At 36.5% G+C, this 23039-nt stretch overlaps 1 protein-coding gene across 4 annotated transcripts in view; it reads left to right on the forward strand.

Moving 5' to 3' along the window:
• Positions 1-23039, forward strand: part of l(2)gl (LLGL domain-containing protein l(2)gl) — a 437582-nt gene that overhangs the window by 90393 nt on the left and 324150 nt on the right. For all 4 annotated transcript variants that reach the window (XM_090407678.1, XM_090407677.1, XM_090407680.1 and 1 more), the window contains exon 5: positions 7574-7683. In XM_090407678.1, coding sequence (XP_090263804.1) covers positions 7574-7683 — 110 coding nt within the window. The remainder of the gene's footprint in view (positions 1-7573; positions 7684-23039) is intronic.

Genomic DNA, 23039 nt, shown 5'->3' on the forward strand with positions numbered 1-23039 from the left:
TTTCAATAATCTTTCTGTATTTAAGTCTACAGTTCACATCTGAGAGCTGCTCAACTTTTATTCGCTTTAAAACTTTCTTACATGTTATGTAATATGAATTCAATTTTATCCTGCTCAAGACTAAATAGTGATCACTTCCAATTTCAAATCCTCTGTACACTCTGGTGTCCTGCACCAGGGAGAAAACATCACTATCAACGATAAGATAGTCAATGAGACTTTTCTTATTCCTAGCTTCTTCTCTCCATGTGAATTTGTGCACATTTTTATGTTGGAACATGTTGTTAGTAATAACCAGTCCATGTCCTGAGCAGAAATCTAACAGATATTTGTCGTTATTATTAGCTTTGCTCTTTTCTCCAAATTTTCCCAAAATATTTTTGTATGTCTCGCAATCATTTCCTACTCTGCTATTTAGATCCCCAATAAGGACCAACTTTTCCTTTTTCATTGTGTCAGTTGCTTTTTCTAAAGCCTCAAAAAATTCCTCCACTTCTACCTTAGTAGAACCTTCTGTGGGACCATAGGCACAAATAAGTCTCATTGTCCAGTTCCCCATTCTCATATTTGCCCACATTACTCTACTTGAGACTGATTGCCATTCAAGAAGATTAGCCTCGTATTTTGTGTTGAATACTATGGCTACTCCCTTCTTTTCCTTGATTGTCATTGCCTGAATATAACATTTTGTATTTCTTGCTCAGAAAGATCTCACCAGTTTTGGTCATTTTTGTTTCAGTTACCCCTATTATGTCGATCTGGTTATCTAATTGCTCAGCTAGCTCCATTTTTTGCCATTCAGGTTTCTTATGTTGATAGTACTGATCCTTAACTCTGGTGATGTTGAGTTGGGGTTTGTTTTCAGATTTGTTCCAGTAGCTGACTTTTCGCTGTTCGCCCTGGTCCCCTGGCGAAAACAACGGGGGGGCCTTGTTTAACCGGGCGATGCCCCAGCCGGCATGAAATTTTGTCATGTTGTACCATCATTTTTTATTTTGGTTTAACCAATAAGAATACTATTTGGTCGGCTAAATCCCAAATTGCCATCCCATCCTCGTTCGTTCAGTATCAAAGTAGATACCCAACAGGGTGCACCATGAGAAGGTGAGGATTGGACATTAGGTCAGAAGCCCTGGTCGGTTCACCGCATTCCTTTAAAGGCTACGTAGAGGTCTCCTCTCAGTTATACAGCTTTGACCCTTGAGCACCCCTTAATTTTGTATGTTTGTTTGCAAAATTATACCCGAGTTACGCGAATTAGACTCGTGCGCTTTTTGTTGGTCCCATCCACCGCGTAACTTCGCGGTATGACTGTATATGCTTGTTCATATAACTTTCATTTCAGAGGCATTGATAAGAAACACAAAAAAGCTTACAAACGCAAAATCTTGAATATAAATTATAATTGAATATAAATACAATAAATATTATAATAATATGCCTGTATTATGATTTTTATTTCGATAGGGGCCGTAAAATATCTTAATTTTTCCAAAGGGGCCTTTACATCAATAAGTTTGGGAAGCACTGTTCTAGATGAGGGGATATATTCAAAGCTTAAAGATCAAGGAGTGACAAGTATGAGGCACATTCTGATATGTAGGAATAGTAAGGATGTTCCTAGTAGGAACATCCTTACTTTTGATACTTCCAAATCCTCAAAATCTCTTAAAATAGGAACCCTCTCAACTCTTGTAAGGCTGTACATTCCTAATCCACTGAGAAGCTTTAGATATCTGAAATATGGGCATGCCCAAAGCCTGTTGTGGCTACCTGCGTTATTAAAGAGCATGATAATAAATCTTGCTCTGCCAAGATAGTTTAATGGGTTAACTGGGAGGGAGATTATCCAGCCTACTCCTGTGCATGTCGGAGGTGGAAAAATGAAAATAAAAATAGGACAAAATATATCAGAATGCAAAGAGGAAGCTAGGTTACCACCACACCTCTCCAGAAATCACCTTATGCTAAGAAGGTGGCAGTTAAGAAAATATCAAAAGCAATTTCAACATGTATGTCTGTTCCATTATCTCATAATTTCAACATACCTGATCATAAGTGCTTCTCTGTAGAGCATTAGGTAATAATTAGACCTGTTATGGCCTAATTCCTGAAACAACCAAAATGATCTCACTTGATGAGAACCCCCTTTATGTTGTAGGTCTAATGGAATATATACAGCACGTGCTTCCAATATTTTGTCTTAGTCACTGAGACATCTTCACAGATTACAAATAACTCTTCTAACACACACACACACACACACACACACACACACACACACACACAATACTAAATGAAACACGTGTTACTCTAAAGTCCTATCTAGGTGGTGTGCCTTCTATGGGCATTTGTAAGTGATCTAGGATGTAAAGTGGGACCTTTTGACAATTATTGTTTCCCAAATTTTGGGAAGTTTTATGCATCCATATTTATTCAAATTTGGTTGATTTCTGAATGTCGCTGCAGATTCTAAAAAGTCTTTTTACATATACTATGGTGGAGCATGGTGGTTTTCTTCCAGGAGATCCTGTGGGTTGTATTCAACACATGGTCTGCAAGTTGTGATTGCAAATGTATGATTTCTGTTCTTTTAAACAGATGGTCACTGATCTATCTGTCTGTCCAAAGTAAGCCAACTTGCAGGAACAGGTTACTTTGTATACTCCAGGCACTGAGAGAGTAAGGAGCTGATCGTCGGTCAAACAGATAAGGGTAATAAGTCTCTGGTGGAGCTTAAAAGCTGTCTAGAGGTTGTATTTTTTAAAGACCTGGCTGTTTTATCTGATGTGCCACACGTATAGGGGATGGTGATGGCATTTCTGAAATCCTTCTGAAGTAATGGGGGAGGAACTGATTATTTTTTTTTTTTATTCTGTAATCACTGTAGCCATTGGAAAGGAAGGTGTTGTGTATGTGGTTGAGTTCAGTTGAAAGAGGGGGGGGGTCCCACTGGAACAGAGATTATAGGCTCTATTGGTTAGTTTTAATAATGCCATATTGTTGAGAGGGTGGTGGGAAAGTTTGTGAATGTATCTGCCTGTATGACCGGGTTTCTAAGAAAACCCTATAATCTTTGTTCCAGTGATATCTGTCTCTTTCAACCGAACTCAACCACATATACACTTTCCTTTCCAATGGTTACAGTAATTACAGAATAAAAAAATAATCGGTTCCTCCCCCATTCTTCGACCATTTCTTCAGAAAGATTTTAGAAATGCCATCACCATCCCCTACACCTGTGGCACATGAGATAAAATAGCCAGGTGCTAGATCATGAATGAGGCCTGCCTCTGCTAGACAGACCCTCGTTCAGGATCTAACAAGAACGGAGCCTAAATAAAGAAAATACCTGTACTGCTGGTGAAAATTGTACTAGAAAGAAATAAGGAAAGGGGGTGAAGTGTATCATATAATTGTCTATTAAGTGTATATCTATTCACCCAATGGAGAGGAAACATTTGTAAAATATTAATGTGTGAATTAAAAGGGAAATATATGTGTGTAAATTGGAAGTGAAAAATAATGTGTAAACAGGAGAATAATATGTGTAAGTTGCAACAAACAAAAAAAAAAAGGGAAATGTTGACAATCAACCCAAGGACAGATTCTATGAAACTGTGCATTCCACAGTGATGACTAAGATTTATCATTTTTAACATTTATCATGACCTTGATAAACCCATTGTTGAACCTTACAAGCAAGATTTCGCAAATTCTCTGGGAGGAGCTCTCTCATGGGTTCGAGATGAAAGTCTTCGATGTGACTGTAAACTGCAGGAGAAAAAGGGAGTTGATGGTCGGAAAATCGGGAGAGTGGGGAAGAAGGTGAAAGATGTATGACGTGAGGAGGTCCGACAAAAAACCTCCAAGTGCGGACCGACGAAAAAAAGGCTCGGATCCAAAATGAAACCCGAACCGTGATGTCCCTCCTGTAGGGTACAGAAGTTCCAGACAAGCACCTCAGATGTTTCCCAACGATGGCAAAAATCCAGTGCACATTAATCCATGAGATGGGAAAGCAATCTGCAGAGTGAACAAAGGTCTAACCAGGATATACACGTGACTCACACGTGGTGATTGAGCGAGACTGTATGGTAAGAAATGGTAAGCTAAATTTGAGCTATCTAAAGTTCAAGAGGGAGCATTGAATGAAAAATTCGGTTTAAGCACATTTGCAGAAAGGAAGACTGAGACTATTTTGTTAGTTAGTGGAACTTTTAGGGACATTGGACTGGTAGTCCGAAGAGCCATGTTATGTGATCCTTGCAAAAAAATTTGTATATGTGTATGTTGCCTTAGCTGTCTCCCTAAAGATACATATCTAGACAATTCTTAGTGTATACCTGTGTGCATGCCCTCTCTTAGAAGATAATAGATATATCATATTCTGAAATTGTCATGTAATGCTACTTAAAGTGTTTAATTCTGATTTAAGGGCATTAACGAATTGATTGATTTATATTTCATGTATACTGATAGTGTAAAATAAAACTTTATGTTTATAGTTGAATCCTGGTCATCGAATTGTGTTTGAGAACGACATTACCACTCACCAAAATATGGACCGTGACAAAAAGGGGAAAGAGTGATTAAGTAATATTAAGGCTAGAAAAGGGCACGACTGCAATCTCCCAAAAATGCGGACACCATCCTGCCTGATTAGAGTCGAGCAGGATAGTTATCTAGATCAGGGAAAAGGCCCACAGTTTATTAAGATAGACAACTCTAACTGGCACAGAACAAATAAATTTGTTAGAGTCCGTGACCCAGGGAAAATTTTAGGATCCCTGGCCACAAGGAAGCTATTGATAAGTCATATTCAAAATTAAGAACCAACACTCACAAGGCACCAGTCTAACATAGGTCTTTAAAAAAAAAAAAGTACAACCTCCACACAGCTTTTAAGCTCCACCAGAAACTTGCTGCCCTTATCTGTTTGAACCGAAGATCAACTCCTTACTCTCTCAGTGCCTGGAGTATACAAAGTACCCTGGTAAACTGATCTTCTGTTTTTAAAATAGTAAATTTAAAAACAGAAACTGATTTTAGAATCTGCAGTGGTACTGAGAAATCAACCGAATTTAAATAACTACGCATGCATAAAACTTCCTAAAATTTGGGAAACAGTAATTGTCAAATGTCCCACTTTACATTCTAGGCTGCCTACAAATACTCATAGAAGGTGCACCACCTAGATGGGACTTCAGACACCCCTGTGCATCATTTAGTATTGTGGTGTGTGTTACAAGAGTTATTTGTAATCCCTGAAGATGTCTCAGTGACTGAAATGAAACATTGGAAGCATTAAAATTAGTCTTTAATCCTTTCCTAGTTCTGTATATATTCCATTTATCCACAAAGTATGAACTAAACTCAACAAATGATTCTGACACACGAGATTGTATCAAACATTTTTCCAAAGATAGAGATGACACTGGCCATCCATATTTACCAAAATCTATTGATAAATATAAACCTGACAGACGTAAGGTTTCTTGGAAATCAGACAAGTCTTCAATGCCAAAATAGTAGGAAAAGTTTTACAATGGAACTGTTGTAGGTATTGCCAAAATATTGATATCAAGGTTCTTCTTCAAAAACACAAACCAATCTGTTTCTGTCTCTAGGAAACAGTTAAAACCCAGTGAGGGCCCCCATCTTAATGAATTTCATTGTTATTCATAAGGACAAAACTAGAGATAGAGGAGTGACTATCATATTTAGACAGTCATACTCCTTTCCACTATGACTGCTTAAATATGATCCAGTATGTCCAGCTTAATGTATTGGAAGCAGTAACAGTAGGATTTCTTATTACAGCGTGTTCCTTTTATTTACCACTAGGTTCTGAGTTAAATGAGATTGACCTTGATAATGACCCTATATTGCAATTGCCTCAGCCCTTGCTTCTTATTGGTGACTTTAATGGACATCACAGTCTGTGGGATATTGCTAGCATGGATGGACAAGGCCGTATCATTGAATGAATTCTTGAAAATGACCTCTCTCTTCTTAATAATAGACGAATGAAGAATGGCAAGTAGATCTTGCCATTCTTCCACTGCTCATGTGGGATGTCAAAGAGAACATATATGGAAGTTGTCATTTTCATGTTATTTGTACTATGTTTGCAGAAGAACTCTGTTCTTCTACAGGGATGCCCATGTGGAAAATGGACCAGGCTGATTGGAATACTTTTTCCCATCTTGGAAAATTTAATGCTGTGGCAGTGGGTCCAACACCTCAGCGAGGTGTTGCCATATGTCACAGATTATATTGTTCAGGTAGCAACAAACTGCAATTCCAAATATATTATCTTGCAACCAAATGGAGTATATTTTGTCGATATCCTACCACATCAAATTTCATAGCATTTAAATGTACTTGGGCTAAAACAAGTTTTGTTAGACATCAGAGTCAGAAACAATCTTGGATCCAATACATAATTGATTAATCAAACAACCAGTGCAAAAACTGTATGGAATGAAATAGGAAAAATGAACAAATATAGAACACATCATTTGTCTGTCTTGGAACATAATGGATACTTATTGTTGCCAAACGTTTTGCATAGTAGAGTAGCTTGTCTGCTGATATAAAGGCTTTTCTTCCCATAAAGCTTGTGGGTATTATTTGAGTCTGTTTTAGAATTCAGAAGGAATATTCATTAGTATGTACATTTAATTTAGTAGTAGTAATGTACATGCCGATTTTCAAATGTCAAACCAAAAGACTTAATAAACTTCTGAATCATCTTTCTCTAATTTCTTTAAATGATGTTCTAGGACTGCTTTTAGAAACTGGTATTAGTGAGATAAAGCAAGCTTCTTGTGAATTAAGTTTAAAAAAAAAGAAAAAAGTAAACATTATGATGTATCAAATCTTAACTTTTAATAAGTTACATAGATGAATTTTCATACTCTACAGACCCTCTTTTGAACAGACCACTTAAGTATTGATTTCGGAATAACGGGCAAAATCTCTTGGTTCTGGAATTTTGGACCCAATGGCAATATGTGACATTAGTGGTCTTGACTGTTAGGTGGTGGACATGGACATATTGCTCAATTTTAGAGAAATTTTGAGAGAAATTATAATGAAGCAGCATCAAAGTGGAGTATAGATGATGCTGGATTCCTTTTTTATATAATTTGTAAATACTGTACAATTGGCATTATTGGATCATCCACTCCCCTATTAGTTCATTCCTAAGAGGGTCTGTAGTGTTATATTTGAAAATATATGTGCAAATTGAAATATTGCAGTTGATTCTCATAGCAGCAAATACCATTATAACAGTTATCACCACTATAACAAACTGTTGAAATGGGGCAGTCAAACTTCCATAGGTGCATGTACTATCATAAAGGAAATTCGCTATAGCAGCCCATCTACTAACAAACTATTCCCATGGTCCCCATGAGTTTGCTGTATTGAGACTCAAGTGTACTGATATGACATTATAGCACAGAAAGAACTGTTATTGCTGATTTTATATTGTTCACTGCATGTTTTAAATGTTTCTTATTATGAAAGTTAATCTTTTAATGCATTTTTTATATATTGAAAGGGTGATCTTATTAGTTTATGTGAGGATAACTCTTTACATCTTTGGGAGTTTAATTTTAAAGGTGAGAAGTGGGTCATGGAAGAAATAAAGTCATGCTCATTAGAAGGAAGGCAAGTATAAATTTTAGAATTATTTAGGTGATTCATTATTAATAAATAGAAAAAGAAATAAATGTGGAATTTTACTTCATGATTAATTTAAAATTCTTGCAGAAACTGTTAATATGGTAAAGTATCAGAAACTAAATGGGAAGAACTCAAAATAACTATTTGGAAGCTTTATACAGAACAAAGGTGCATAAAATAAAACTTGTTAAAAAATGAAATTTATGGAAGAAACTGGTGAGCCATTCTGGTGTATGTATTCTTACATTACAGATATTGGTTGAAGTTTCAGGCTGGGTGGTTAGTTGAATAGTTTGTTACCATAGGCTATGGTATGAATGCTTGTGAAAACAAGTTAATGTTGATATTAATTAACATTAATAATTAACAAATTCATTATTTTTGTTTCTAATTTGTAATATTTCTTAAATGGATACACATTTAATAATATTACTGGGTATTGGAGAAGAGCAAGTGGTCGTCTTATGTACATACGCCCCACAAGTTGGCTGTACAGCAGAGGATAAAGATGAGTTATGGAATATGCTAGATGAAGAAATGAGGGAACTGGAAGAAAAGGGGATGGCGATTGTCAGAGAAGACTTGAATGGACACATAGGAATAAGGATGCATGGTAGCCATGAAGAGGAAATGATGAATCAGAAAGGAGAGAGGATTGTGGACTTCGCAGTAGCGTTTGATCTGGCAATTGTGAACTCGTTCTTCTGCAAGAGGGAAGAACGTTTGATAACATTTAGAAGTGGTAACAACAGTTCACAGATTGACTACATTTTGACTAGAAGAAACATCTTAAGGAAGTAACAAATTGTAAAGTAATCCCAACAGATCAAGTGGTGCTGCAACACTGGCTGCTCTGCTCAGACTTTAAGGTTGAAGATAAGAACCTTTGGAAGCCATGGGATGAAGACAATTAAGTGGTTTCACTTAAAAGAAGAGTGTGAGGAGCCTTTTTAAGGAGAAGGTGTTAGAGAGGATTTCAGATAGACTAGAAAGTGCACAAGATTGGTAGATGCATAATTCAAAAGCAATTCTGAGCTGTTTAATCAAGGTACTTGGCGAAACATTCAGAAAGATTAAAGAACAGGAGGATTGGTGGTGGAATAATAATATGCAAGAAGCAGTAAAGGCTAAGAGGGAGGCAAAGCAGAAGTGGGATGAATCAAGAGTGGAAGAGTAAAGAGAGAGGAAGCGAGAAGCCAAGAGAGTTGTTGTGCAGGTGAAGGCCATGGTGTATCAAGATCTTTATGATCAATTAGAAACAAAGCAAGGACAGAGAAAAATTTATCAATTGGCAAAATGTAGAATAAGGCATCAATGGACATCTTACATGTGAGGCAGATCAAAGACTCTGAAGGAAGAATATTGAGGCGTGTAATGAAGGTAAGGAGTATTAATGGAGAATGTACCTTGAAGGGCTTTTGGATGAGGAAGATGCAAGGATTTACAGAGAAGATGGGCAGCCTTATGAGGGGATGTGAAGGAGGCCATAAAGAGGATGAAGAATGGAAAATCGGTGGGCCCCTGACAGGATCCCAGTGGAGGCATGGAAGGCATTGGGGGAAAAGGGAATTGACCTGCTGTGGGACTTGTTCATAAAAGCTTGCTGACAGAAAAATTTTCCCTCCATTCCTGAGGAGTTATCGACAAGGGTAAAGGGGATAAAGAGGAATAAAGTTGATGTCCCACACAATGAAAATCCTAGAAAGGGTTCTTGATGGAAGACTGAGGCAGGAGGTGGAGATTGCAAAGGAGCAGTTTGGCTTCATGCCTGGTTGATCAATGACGGATGCTATCTTTGGGTTATGGCAGATGATGGAAAAGTTTAGAGAGAGAAACAATGGGAGCTACATCTGGTGTTTGATCTGGAGAAAGCATACGATAGAGTACCAAGGCAAGACTGTCTGGAGGTGTCTTAGGGAGAGGAAGGTACTGGAGAAATGTCATGTTGGTGCAGGAGACCTGCCTGGGAGAGGCAGAAAGTTTTCAAGTGACAGTTGGCTTGCATCAAGGGTTAGCATTAAGTCTGTTCCTGTTTAATATTGTGATGGAGGTGGTGACAGAGCAGGTGAGAGACGACATGCCTTTTGACAATGCTGTATGCAGATGACATCGTGCTGTGTGCAGAATCAAGAGAAGTGGCAGCTAAACTGGAAAGATGGAGGAAAGTACTGGAAGAGAGAGATGAGACTGAGCAGAAGTAAGATAGAGTATGTGTTGCAAAGTGGATGGCAGCCATTAGACAGATCTGGAAGGAAATGTCATCAGGAAGGTTAGGGACTTTAGATACTTAGGTTGAACAGTGAAAGAGGATGGAGAGGCTGAGAAGGAAGTGGGATGCAGGATACAAGCTGGATGGAGGAACTGGAGAGAGAGAGAGAGAGAGAGAGAGATGGCTGGAGCGCTATGCGATAAGAGTGTGCTGATCAATCTAAAATGCAAAATGTACAGGACAGTAGTGAGACCAACTATGACATATGTTATGGAAACTGTAGCCCTGAGGAAAAATTGCATCAGCAGGATGGAGGTAGCAGAGATGAGAATGCCTCATCCACCTAGGATCATCTGAGAGGTCAGATGATCAGAAAGGATCATCTGAGAAATGACTACGTAAGTGGAACAGTGAAAGTTAAGAACTTAGGAGCAGATACAGGAGGCAGGGTTGAGATGGTTTGGTCATGTGATGAGGAGGGAGGACAAATATGTAGGAAAAAAAGGTCATGCAAATGGATGTGCAGGAAGGAGGAAGCATGGGGAGCCAAAGAAGAGCTGGTGGAAGAGGACCTGAGGATGAAGAACTTAAACAGCCTAAGACAGTAGGATGTGAAGGAGCCTTATTATAAACAGCAACCCCTACCTAAGTGGGATAAGCTGTAGAAGATTAAACGGGTTCACAGTAACTTCTTTCTCATGCTTATTTGTTTACACAGATTTTAACTTATGGAACTAGATGTGTAGCCATTTTCACTTTACTTCACTTAATTTTTATTTTGATTAATTAATTAATACACACACACACACACACACACACACACACACACACACACACACACACACACACACACACACACACACACACACATTGTTTCCCTTCAGTATAGCAGATTTGAGTTGGCATGTCCAACTCGAAGCTTAGGAACTTAGAAACACGAAAAAAAAAAATCTGATTTAAATGATTTCAGCAAGAGTCCAGCTGATTACTTATTATCCTCATCATTCCAATGTAATCTGCTTCTTTGTCATTAGTCTTTCATGCTGAAATTATGTTAAACAAGTGCTGAGGTGTTTTGTTTATTTTAACTTCTGTTTGTTAGATAGCATTTCACATGAATTTCATTAACAGCAGTCTAAAATTGTCTACACATGAGATGTCATGTACATTTGTGAATTAGTTATTAGTAAATTTTAAAGATTTTTAGCATAATATTGTGCATGTAATAATATACATGTGCTGATCATAACATAAGATTTTTGATTATCAGTACTTAAACAGTACCATATTTTAACATTGAGTATTTAATGAATTAATAATGTAAAGCATACATCAAGATATTTTAATTACGAATAGCATGATAATGCTATTCAGCAGACAACTGACATAAGTGAGTACTTGATTGAAAGCATATTAATTTAGAATGGTAATTCTTCAATGATAAGAACATTCGTATGGCCAATTTTCACATATGGAAGTGAGACCTGGATATTCAAGAAGAGAGTAAGGCAACAGATAATGGCCTCTGAAATGTGGTGCTATAGGAGAGCTCTGAAAATCCCATAGACAGAACATGTGACAAATACAGATGTCCTACAGAGAATGAGAACACAGATCTTTATCAGTAAATGATCCAGAGAAAGATGAGATTGGCAGGACATGTACTGAGAGGTTCAGCAGGACAGAGGTTACTAACAGTTTTAGAAGGAAAAATTATGGGAAAAGGATCAAGAGGTAAAAAATGAAGGACATGGCTTGAAAATATAAGATCATGGACAGGATCACATGGCTATGCAGAAACAAAAAAGGAAAGCCACTAACAGAGAGAATTGGAAGGACGTGGTGCTGCACCCTCTCACTGAGGAAGCTACTTGGAGAATTCTTTGATCTAATTAAATAGACCAAAGAATCATATGTTAAGTATCATTTATAGATTTTTCATGGTAGCAGAATGGATCCCCCACCCACATATTTTACATGTATTTGAGTTAGAGGAAATATTTTACCTACATGATTTTCGGTTATGTAGGGATCACTGTATGTATTGTATAAATAGATTTGTTGTATTAGGATATAAACTTAAAGATATCAGCATGTTGCTTAAAAGCAGCTGACTAAAGATTTTTAGACCATAAGATTTTTACATGCCTTAATGTTTTATTCAATTGCTCCTCTTTCAAGAAATGTGGATGAAACTTTGTAATGTTCATGTGATTTCATACTCTTTCATCCATTTGTTGTGGGGCTGTTTATAAACATTGCCAAGTTTCGTAAGTTGTCAGAATTACATCATTGGGAGCACAAGACCTAAAAATAAACTAGGAAAATTTAATTATAACAGATGTTATAAGAACTTCAAACTAGTATGTATAAACAGTGACCACAAAATCATTGCATGAACTAATGTGCATTCATCTTAACAATGATGATTGTTGCTTTCATGTTCTGTGACATAATGCGTGTCATATCCCAGTTCTGTGGTTGTTAGATTTTTGATGAATACAGACCAAGTCTGGTGTAAGATTAAAACTTTGGCCTTTGTTATATTGTGTGGGAATGTGGAGCATTTCTGAAGGCCCCTTTAAATTTTCTTAAAAAATAGTTACGATCAAAAATATATGGTATTTCTGTCTGCCAAACTGCTTGGTAGCCTATATTTGTTGTGTGGAAGACTAATCTTGATCTTCCCAGCATCCTTTGTGTTCAGATATGTGTATCTCTCCTGACTTTCCCATTTGGCCTACATAGCAAATGCCGCAAGAGCAATGAATTTTGTATATTGGAGAGTATGGAGGTTTCGGTGGATGTAAGAACCTCAATCTTATACATTTGGAAATAAGCCACTTTAATGTTGTAATCACAAAGCACCATTGCAACTTTGCCCATAATTCTTGATGTTATCACATTTTTGAAATCTTGTTTATTTGAAAAGGATCTGGGGGAGGCATATCAAGAATTTTGTTAATCGTCTTCAGTTTGTACCACTGAGGGGGAGAGAGCGCTTAAGGTAATGCAGTTCTCCCCCCCCCCCCCCCCCCGATGGACTTGAAATGGAGGCTCTGTTCCATAATTTTTTTTATGATGCTTATCTTTTGTAATGGATGGTGGTCTGAAATGACATGTAAGAATCTTCCGGTGGTGATTGGGTTTTATGTATACTGAAAAGATCAAACTTTTATTTTTCCTCAGGTACTTCAAAAAGATCAAGGAACAGTAATTTTCTGTGATCTTTAAGAGTGAATTTTATGCTTGGGTGCAGCTATTCAAATAATCTTTAAATTAGGTCTTCTGTTGTTCAAAGCTAAATAATGAAATTATTGCCACCAACTTTTTGGTTTTTATGAAATTTTTCAGTAGTGTTCCTTTTGAAGTTTACCATAATATGATATTACCATTGATGCCATCTGTTCATGCCCCTAATCTTTCTCAGGACTCTCATATCTGTGGTCTCTAGTCTTTGGTCGAGTGTTTTATTTCTAACCCAGCTCTCAGATCCATAAGTTAAAATTAGTTTATTTGGAAGTTGCAAATTTGGTTCATAATTTTTTGTGTGCATAGAAAAAGGATCTATAAATCGATGTAACTTGTCCTTTTCCATTTCTTAGTCAAAAAATTGAACTTGAAATGCCCTTTCTGTGTACAATTTTTCTGAACAAGACAAAAATTTCATATTCTTAGTTTTAAGTAATATTATAAAATATGTGTAATGTTTATAAGTACCTGCTTTAGTAACTACTTTACAAACTGATAAAAGAAATATTACCACAAATTTACCTTAAACATAGAATAACATGGAAAAATGCATGTTATGTTCAAGTCAGTGAATATTATATGTGGCAATGACAATGGTGACAAGAGTACTGGCGTACTAATCATAAAATATTGGATCAATCAAATTCAGTGTCCTATCTGTAAAAAAGGAAATAAAGCTGAATGTGGGAATTACGAAGAAATTTTTTTACCAAGTATTTCAAGTAAGATTTATGCAAGCATAATTGAGAAGAGGCTGAGAAAAATTGTGGAAGAGAAACGTGAAGAACAACAATCTGGGTTCAGGCTAAACAGAGGTTTTGTCAAGATCAGATTTTCACTTTACAACAAATAGTTGTCTTCTTTGTTTAGGTGACATCATTATTATGCAAATCGTACATTATTATGGCAATCTGGTACTTGATTTGGAATTTGTCAGTGGCAGACTTTTTTGAAAGGTTAGCACCTTGTATTCCTTCCCAAGAAAAAGACAAAGGAAGACAAAGCTCTAAATGGTTAACGATGTCTCAGAAGATAGAAATATAAGATCTGATATTATAGTCTTGATAGATAACAAATTAATTTGGAGGAAAATTGTCAATATGGTATTAATAATGATGTAACTTTCATCTGTTATGATATCCTGTATATCCATTTGAGGTTACATATCAGAAATTTGATGATGAACAAATAGTTGAGGAATCGTGGAATATAACAAGAATCTATACTTAAGTTTTGTAGATCTGGAAAAAGCATATGACGACAAGCTGCCCAGAGAAAAGCTGTTTCAAATGGGATATTATATCAAGGAATACTTAGTCTATACCCAAGTTGCAAATCAGCAGTTAGAATTGAAAGAAGTACAAGAAGATCATTCGATGTTAATATTTTATCAGGCTTGAGATAAGGGTGTATATTATCTCCACTGCTATTCATAATTTACATGGATCACATTATGAAGGAAAGTGGTATTAAACTTGATATTCAAATTAGAAATGTTTAATCTTGGCTCTTTATGTAGATTGTTATATTGCCCCAGTTGTGGGATTTCTTCCTTGATATGGTTTAAACCACACCAAGCATCCAAGTGTTGGAGAGCTGCACCAAATCTTGTAACCAAAACAAATTGGTTTTCCACAAATGAACCGTTTACATCCATCCTTTCCAAAATATTTATGTATTGACTTGTCAAAGCTATAGAAATTCTTCTAAGGGGGCATACTGAAGAAACTTTTCATTCAGATGATTTATCAGAGGTCTGAGTTTAGTAAATTTATGAGAATCATCTAATTTAGTGTTGTCAGCAAAGTGCAAATTTGAAAAGAGAGCCTTGAATCTATTGCATCTCATTGGCAACAAAAGAATGAGGAGTATTAGATGCATTCTCCAAAACCACCCTTCTTCTTGACTTGTCTGTAAGTTGATGCAAGTTTTGATATTTTTTGCAAAATAGACCTGTTTTGGGTCTGTGACAATTAGTTATTACATAATCATCAAAGAACAATTTAAAATATTTTGAGTTAATTTTTGATATTGAGACCACATGTTTCTTAACATATAACATTTTTAATCAAATAAACAATACAACCCAATAAGTTTCATAAGTCATTAGACTTACATCAGGGGTACCAAACGTATATAAAAAAAAGATTAGACAAAATTAATTGCACATTTCAGATATTATCAGAACTTCACAATCAGTACATACCAACAAATGATTAGAAAACCATTGTATTAATTTCTCTATATGCATTGGAACAGTGCAAGTTGCTGTCAAGTTCTGTAGAATGGCATGTGTCACATTCCAGGTCCACAGTCGTAAGATTTTTGATGCAAACAGACTAAATTTGGTGTAGGATTAAGCCTTGTTTTTTTTTATATGGTGTGGGGATCCAAAGCATTTCTGAGGTTTCTTTGAACTTTTTTTTGTAAATCAGTTATGATCAACATGTCACATTTGTTTCTTGCCAAACTACTTGGTGCCTATGTTTGTTGCATGGAAGGCTAATCCTGATTTGTGCTGTCTTTTTTTTCATCATGCTTTACATGTTCAGACATGTGAATTTTCCCATACCTTCCTGTCTGGCCTACATAACAAATGCCACAAGAGCAGTGAACTCCTGGATTTTCTTGGGAGGATGTAAGAATCTCAAGATCTTGTACATTGGCCAAAAAGCCACTTTAACATTGTAATCATGAAGCAGTATTGCAACTTTGTCTGTAATCTTGTTTATTTCATTAAAACTATTACATGTTAAGAAACTTGGAAGAAACTCAATACTGAAAGAACTGCAAAACCACAAACATTTGCATTCATCTAAACTTGAAATATTGTCTTAGTGACGGTTTTTGAGTTGTGAATATCTTCTGCTGACCAAGCTGCAATTTTAGATACAATGTTTCTCTTTTTCAGAGCATTAAACATGCTTCAAGGCAAATTATTTAAAAATTCTTTCTTTATTCTTCATAGGTACAGTCTGACCACACATGCGAGACCCCTCGACACTTCTGCGCATCGCAGAAGGTGAATCCATTCCAATATAATAGAGTGAACAATGTATTTTGAGGGATGGGTGTTTATTATCACACATCAAAAAATTAAATTTTTTTTATTTTATGAAAATTCTAGTTCTTAAAGTGGTAACTATTTTGCTTGTACAACAGTTGGAAAATTTTACGTATAAGGCATGTAATTTCACTCGTTGGTGACGAATTTGTACATTGCCTTATTCCTTTCTCCCCTTCAACATGAATTGACTCTTCTTGGCACTGTTCCAGCTAGGATTTTCGCAGCTGTGGACAGACTATAGAGAGCCATCTTCAGCTGAATCCAAAATGTTTAGTTTTGAAGGAGTTTTGGATTTGCTATAGAACCATTGAGTCCATTCTGCTGAGGGGGTGTGAAATATATGCACATACATGAATGTACGCATGAGTATGTATCTACCTATGTATGTACAGGGTGTTCGGGATAAATTTGACATATTTATAATTAATTATATTTTTCCGTAAGTTACATGTATTAACACACACTTCTCTTCATTTAAAAGTTTGGACCCTTCTTCATTCATATACAAGATGTCAGAAAGGATGGATAGCTGGAACCCACCTGAATCATGGAAGAGAATAACTTGTATCATGATGATTCGTGCCCGCCATCAAAATAAGGATATTACGACTGCTGCCCAATGCTCCCTGAATACAGTAAAAACAATCAGGCATGAACTAGAGACTTGCAATGGTGACTACGAGGATGTAGCAAGAAGAAAGATCCCTAGCAGACGATCTGATTGCGTTCGTACAGCAGAATTCCTCGCAAATCTGCAGGAACAGGTGTTGAAGAACCCTGGCATTGGAATTCGGGCTTTGTTCGTGGAGTTGCTAACTGTAGTCAAGCCCTGGATAACAAGGGTAGCCAATGGTAGGCCGTATGTATGGCAGCAGGATTCGGCCCCTTGCCACACCTCTGGGAAAAGTCAAAAATGGTTGTCTGAAAATTTCTACGACTTCACCAGTCCAAATGTTTGGCCTCCAAACTCCCCAGACCTTAACCCCATGGATTATTTTGTATGGGGCGCAGTTGAAAAAGACACCAATCGCACTTCCAGTAATACAAAAGCCCAGTTAATGGATAAAATTAAAACAGTTTTTGCGGCCCTTCCCAGGGAGACTGTAGCATCAGCTTGTTCGAGGTTCCGAAGCAGAATTGAAGCTGTGATCGATGCTAATGGTGGTTATTTTGAGTAAATCTTGTTGATAGTATTGTAATTAACTCTGCCTGTAATGTTTTTTTGTCAATTCATTAAATTTAATAGATACAAAGAAGATTTTTTTTCCTTACGAAACTGTCAAATTTATCCCGAACACCCTGTATATAGGTAAGAATATCTTGAATTGCATATACAATACAAATAATACAATTATGATATGTCATCCAGTTGTAATATTCTTTTCCTCACAGAGTTTTCTGTGCAGTGCCTTGCTTCCTAAATATAGGACACTAATTTGTAAATGCATATAACATATACATTTACTTATAAACCATAAATTAAGTTTGCCTTAACTTATACTGGTTAGAATTTAATGTTTTTTTGATTAAAATAAGCATGAAAAAAAAAATGAATTTGAGAACTGACCAACCTATGTGAATAATAGAGTATCTGTGAAAATTGAAACTCAATCTAGCTTATTGGAAAAGTGCCAACAACAAACCTATCACTTAAGTCACAAATAACACTGTTTTATCCAAAAATTCCTGGACATAGAAGTTTTTTTATGTAAACTCATTTTTTATCTCATCATCATCATCATCAAATTCCTGCATTGTACCGTCAAGGGGTGTACAGGATATGATAGTACTACATGAAAAAAATTACGTCATTATTAATTTCCTATCTACAATTTTCCTCCAAATCAGTCTGTTACTTCTCAAGACTCCAACATTATCAGATCTTATATTTCTATCGTCTAAAGCACTTTGTACCGTATCAATCCACCTATATCTTGGTCTTCCTCTGGGTCGTTTTGCTGCCAACCTGGTAGAGAACACTTGTTTTGCTAATCTTTCCTTGCCCATTCTGTTTAAGTGACCATACCACCTGAGATTAGCTCTGCTAACACATTCCTGGATGCTGACAATGTCAAGTTCTTTCCTAATATCCTCGTTTTTAATATGATATTGCCATTGATGTCATCTGTTCACGCCTATAATCTTTCTCAGGACTCTCATATCTGTGGTCTCTAGTCTTTGGTCAAGTGTTTTACTTCTGACCCAGCTCTCAGATCCATAAGTTAAAACTGGTTTGAACACTGTCTTGTATACAGCTAATTTAGTGTTCCGACTAATTTCTTTCGTATTCCATATGAATTTATTCAATTGATTTCCCACCATACCAGCTTTGCTGATTCTGTTGTCTATTTCTATATTTAATTTACCATCTTCAGTAAAAATCGTGCCTAAATAGCTGAAATGTTTTACTTGTTCCACAGGTTCTCCATTCACAACACAGTTTACATTTTCAATGATTCTGCCTATTTTCATTGTCTTTGTCTTTTTATTGCTGACCTTCATACCATATCAATTACAACAGCTATTCAATTTAGTCAGAGAATCTTGCAGACTTGTAGCAGATTTATTTAGAAGTATAACATCGTCTGCATAAAGCAAAGAGCTGACATTAACATCTCCAATTTTGATATCATATTTAATACCACTTTCCTTCATAATGTGATCCATATAGATAATGAATAACAGAGGGGATAATGTACATCTTGTCTCACACCAGATTTAACATTAAACCATCTTCCTGTACTTCCTTCAATTCTAACTGCTGACTTACAACTCAAATAAAGACTAACTATTGCTTGATATAATGCCCCATTGACACCATATAACTGCAGCGTATTGAATAGTTTCTCTCTTGGCACCTTGTCATATGCCTTTTTCAAATCGACAAAACTTAAATACAGATCTTTGTTATATTCCCATGCTTTCTCGACTATTTGCCGTAAAGTGAAGATCTGATCCTGACAGCCTCTATTTGGCCTGAATCCAGCTTGTTCTTCACCAAGCTTTTCTTCCACAATTCTTCTCAACCGTTTCTCAAGTATACTTGCATAGATCTTACCAGGAACACTCAGTAGGGAAATACCTCTGTAATTCTCACATGCAGTTTTATTTCCCTTTTTATATATGGGTACTATGAGAGCTCTACTCCAATCATCGGGAATTCGTCCCTCTGTCCAGGCTTTCTGAACTATGCAGTGCAGCCACTGTAAGACTCTTATATCACCATACTTCAGCATTTCTGGTTGAATATCATCTACTCCTGCTGCCTTTCCACATTTCAAGCCTTTGATGGCTTTTTCTACTTCAAGTATGGATATGTATTCCTGACTGCATGCCTTGTCAGTGTTTTTTACCACTGTGCTGTCATCACTGCTTGTTTCATTTAGCAGTTTTTCAAAGTAATTACTCCATACTTCAAGGATGTCTTTTTCTCCCGTTTTCATGTCACCTTTATCATCTCTAATTCCTTTTACAGCACTCTTTCCTCCATTCTTAAGCTTCTTCAACAACCTCCAGAATATTTTGCCTCCTTCTTGATATTTATTTTCTATATTCTTGCTAAAGTCCTCCCATGACTTTTGTTTAGCTAATTTTACACAGTGTTTAGCATTCTTGCATTTGTCTCTATATTCTCAAAGATTGCAAGCTGACTTATTTGACAGGAACTTTTGATATGCTTTCTTCTTTTCCTTCACTGCCTCTTTAACTTCCTGTGTCCACCAGGGAGTTCTGATATTTTTATCCTTACAGACAACCTCACCACATGCCTCTCTGGCAGAATCAATCAATATTTTCTTCAGAGTTTGCCACTGAATCTCCAAGGTTTGATTCCAGTTCTCAAACTCTTTCATTTTTTCTTCAATAATCTTTGTGTATTTTAGTCTACAGTTCACATCTGAGAGCTGCTCAACTTTTATTCGTTTTAAAACTTTCTTACATTGTATTCTTTTCAATATTAAATTCAATTTTATCCTGCTCAAGACTAAATACTGATCACTTCCAATTTCAATTCCACTGTACACTCTGGTGTCCTGCACCAGGGAGAAAACATCACTATCAACAATAATATAGTCAATGAGACTTTTCTTATTCCTAGCCTCTTCTCTCCATGTGAATTTGTGAACATTTTTATGTTGGAACAGTCCTGAGCAGAAATCCAACAGATATTTGCCATTACTATTAGCTTTGCTCTTTTCTCCAAATTTTCCCAAAATATTTTTGTATGTCTCACAATCATTTCCTACTCTGCTATTTAGATCCCCAACAAGGACCAACTTTTCATTTTTCATTGTGTCAGTTGCTTTTTCTAAAGCCTCAAAAAACTCCTCCCTCCACTTCTACCTTAGTAGAACCTTCTGTGGGACCATAGGCACAAATAAGTCTCATTGTCCAGTTCCCCATTCTCATATTTGCCCACATTACTCTACTTGAGACTGACTGCCATTCAAGAAGATTAGCCTCGTATTTTGTGTTGAATTATCTATATTTTTAAAAGCAAACCTTATGAAGGAAGTTAGGCATAAATGAGTTAAAAATGAAGATTAACTTGTGACAATTTGTATAACTGATGATTTTAAGTAGAAAGTGGGGTACACATTCAAATTTTATAAATGTGCACAGAGAGGTCATTTGGTAGCACTCGACAGGATAAAAGGCAAATAAGCTGCACTAAGGAAAGTGTGTTTGAAGAAAGCTCTTTTTGTGATGGAATGAAGTTTCAAACTTGGATGTCTTGTAATGTCTCATCTCTGTGAAATCATTGTCTAAATGATTTCATGCAGAGAAGAATTATTTGAAAGCTTGAAGAATGCTGCGGTTAGTCCGCGCAGTTAGCCTAGTTGCTATGCACTTCGCAACCATATGCCTAGGGAAGGAGTGTCCTAGGTTCGATTCCCGTCGGTGACGTGAGGAGCTGAAGGATCTTCCTCAGCCATAGCCAAGTTAGCCAGTCTTGGGCGTGGACAGCAGGTTTTTTTCCCCAGTTTATTCTGGGGTTTTTCATCCCGCAAGGCAGGCAAACTGGCCTTGAGAACTCAACACTACAGGCCATAGGATACACTGGTGCATAAGGCTGACCACCTTATCCTGTAAACAGATTGAGGTCTGATGATCAGTGGACCCTCGACACCGCAAGGTAAAAGAGGGTATAAGGAAGATGAGATGAGAAGAATGCTGCGGATATTGCCAGAGAATTTGTATCTCACAGGTTGTATCCAGACTCAGGGTAGTGTTTCAAGCCAATGGAATGTGTTTGACATTTGCTAAGTGGTCCTCATTCTACCATGGGGCATTGAAGACAGATTTTTGGTTATAACAACAAAACGTAATCGACACACGAAGAATAAATATATATATATATATATATATATATATATGTATGTAGAAAGTATTTTACCTTGAGTATAATAAATGTTAAAGATACCAAGCTATTTTAAACCTGGTTTTACTCCATTTCCCAAGTAAGCAAACAGACAAATAAATCAAGTTTGTGCCTGCAAGTGTTGCAAGTCTAACTGACCCTGCACATAGTTCAAGACCAAGGCAACTCATGGTAAAAGTAGAATAAGCTCTGATCACTAATCTTAATATTTACCCATAATGCTTGGTATCTTTAACATTTATTATACCCAAGGTAAAATACTTTCTACATTTATATCTCCTCCTGAGATTTTTATTTAATAAGGTTAAAACACCTTATGGTAACTTGTTCTGGTAAAATACTTATAAGCTCTGTATTACTAAAATCTTGGTATTTCTAGCCTGGCTCCCACTGATTGATGAGACATTAATAAAGGTTGAAACTGGTCTGGGTAGTGGCCCCTTGCCTTTAATACAAAGCATCATACATCTCCTCTAGGAGATGTGCTTTGCATTATGGGTAAATATTAAGATTAGTGGTTAGAGCTTATTCTACTTTTACCATGAGTTGCCTTGGTCTTGCACTACGTGCAGGGAGTTAGACTTGCAACACTTGCAGGTGCAAACTTGACTTATTTGTCTTTTGCTTACTTGGGAAATGGAGTAAAACCAGGTTTAAGATAGCTTGGTATCTTTAACATATATATATATAATTTTTTTTTTTCCCCTAAAAATTCTACATGAAAAATGTGATGTCCTATATAACCGTGCATCTTACAAGGCAAAAAATATGGTGACTTATTTGTTCATGTTTTGTGTGGATTTACAGAATATTTAATTATTTTCTGATATTGTGAATTTGGGAACAGTTTATAAGAACTGCTGATGTTAATTCACTTTGGCAGTTTGAATAGACTTTTAGTTTGACATTAAATTGCAAGCCCAAACATATGACCAATGTGAGATGTGTTGCACTTAAGAGTACAGAGATATAAGGCTGTGTACTATATAGGTGGGAGTATAGCTCAGGATGTAAATGAGATTAGTGATGGTCAACAGTTGTCTGAGTTTAGAGAGTAGATTACATGTGCATAGTGTTTGAAACATATGCAATGTGTTTTTAAGACTGTACAGCATATTGCGGCTTTGATAAGGAACACTAATGAGTAGGGATAAGGTGGTGGGTTATGCCACTGCTTGAAGCATTGGTCAGGCCACATGGACTCTTGTGATCAAGTTTAGCAACCTAGTTTCCATTGAGAGGTTTAGGGAAAAGTGAATAAGGCAATATATCAGGATCCTTGGTTATTGGAAGAGGTTTAAGTTAGTGAGAAGATTTTCCAGATTAACACGGAGGAGATTATAGAAGAGTGGAAAGTGAGAGAGAGGATGATTGAGAGGCATGTGTAGTAGGGTTGACACTTGGAGAGTGATAGGTGACTGCAACATTTGGCA

The sequence above is a fragment of the Typopeltis vanoorti genome, chromosome 17 (assembly GCF_054136105.1).
Source record: "Typopeltis vanoorti isolate ZY-2024b chromosome 17, IOZ_Tvanoo_1.0, whole genome shotgun sequence".
NCBI lineage: Eukaryota > Metazoa > Arthropoda > Arachnida > Uropygi > Thelyphonidae > Typopeltis > Typopeltis vanoorti.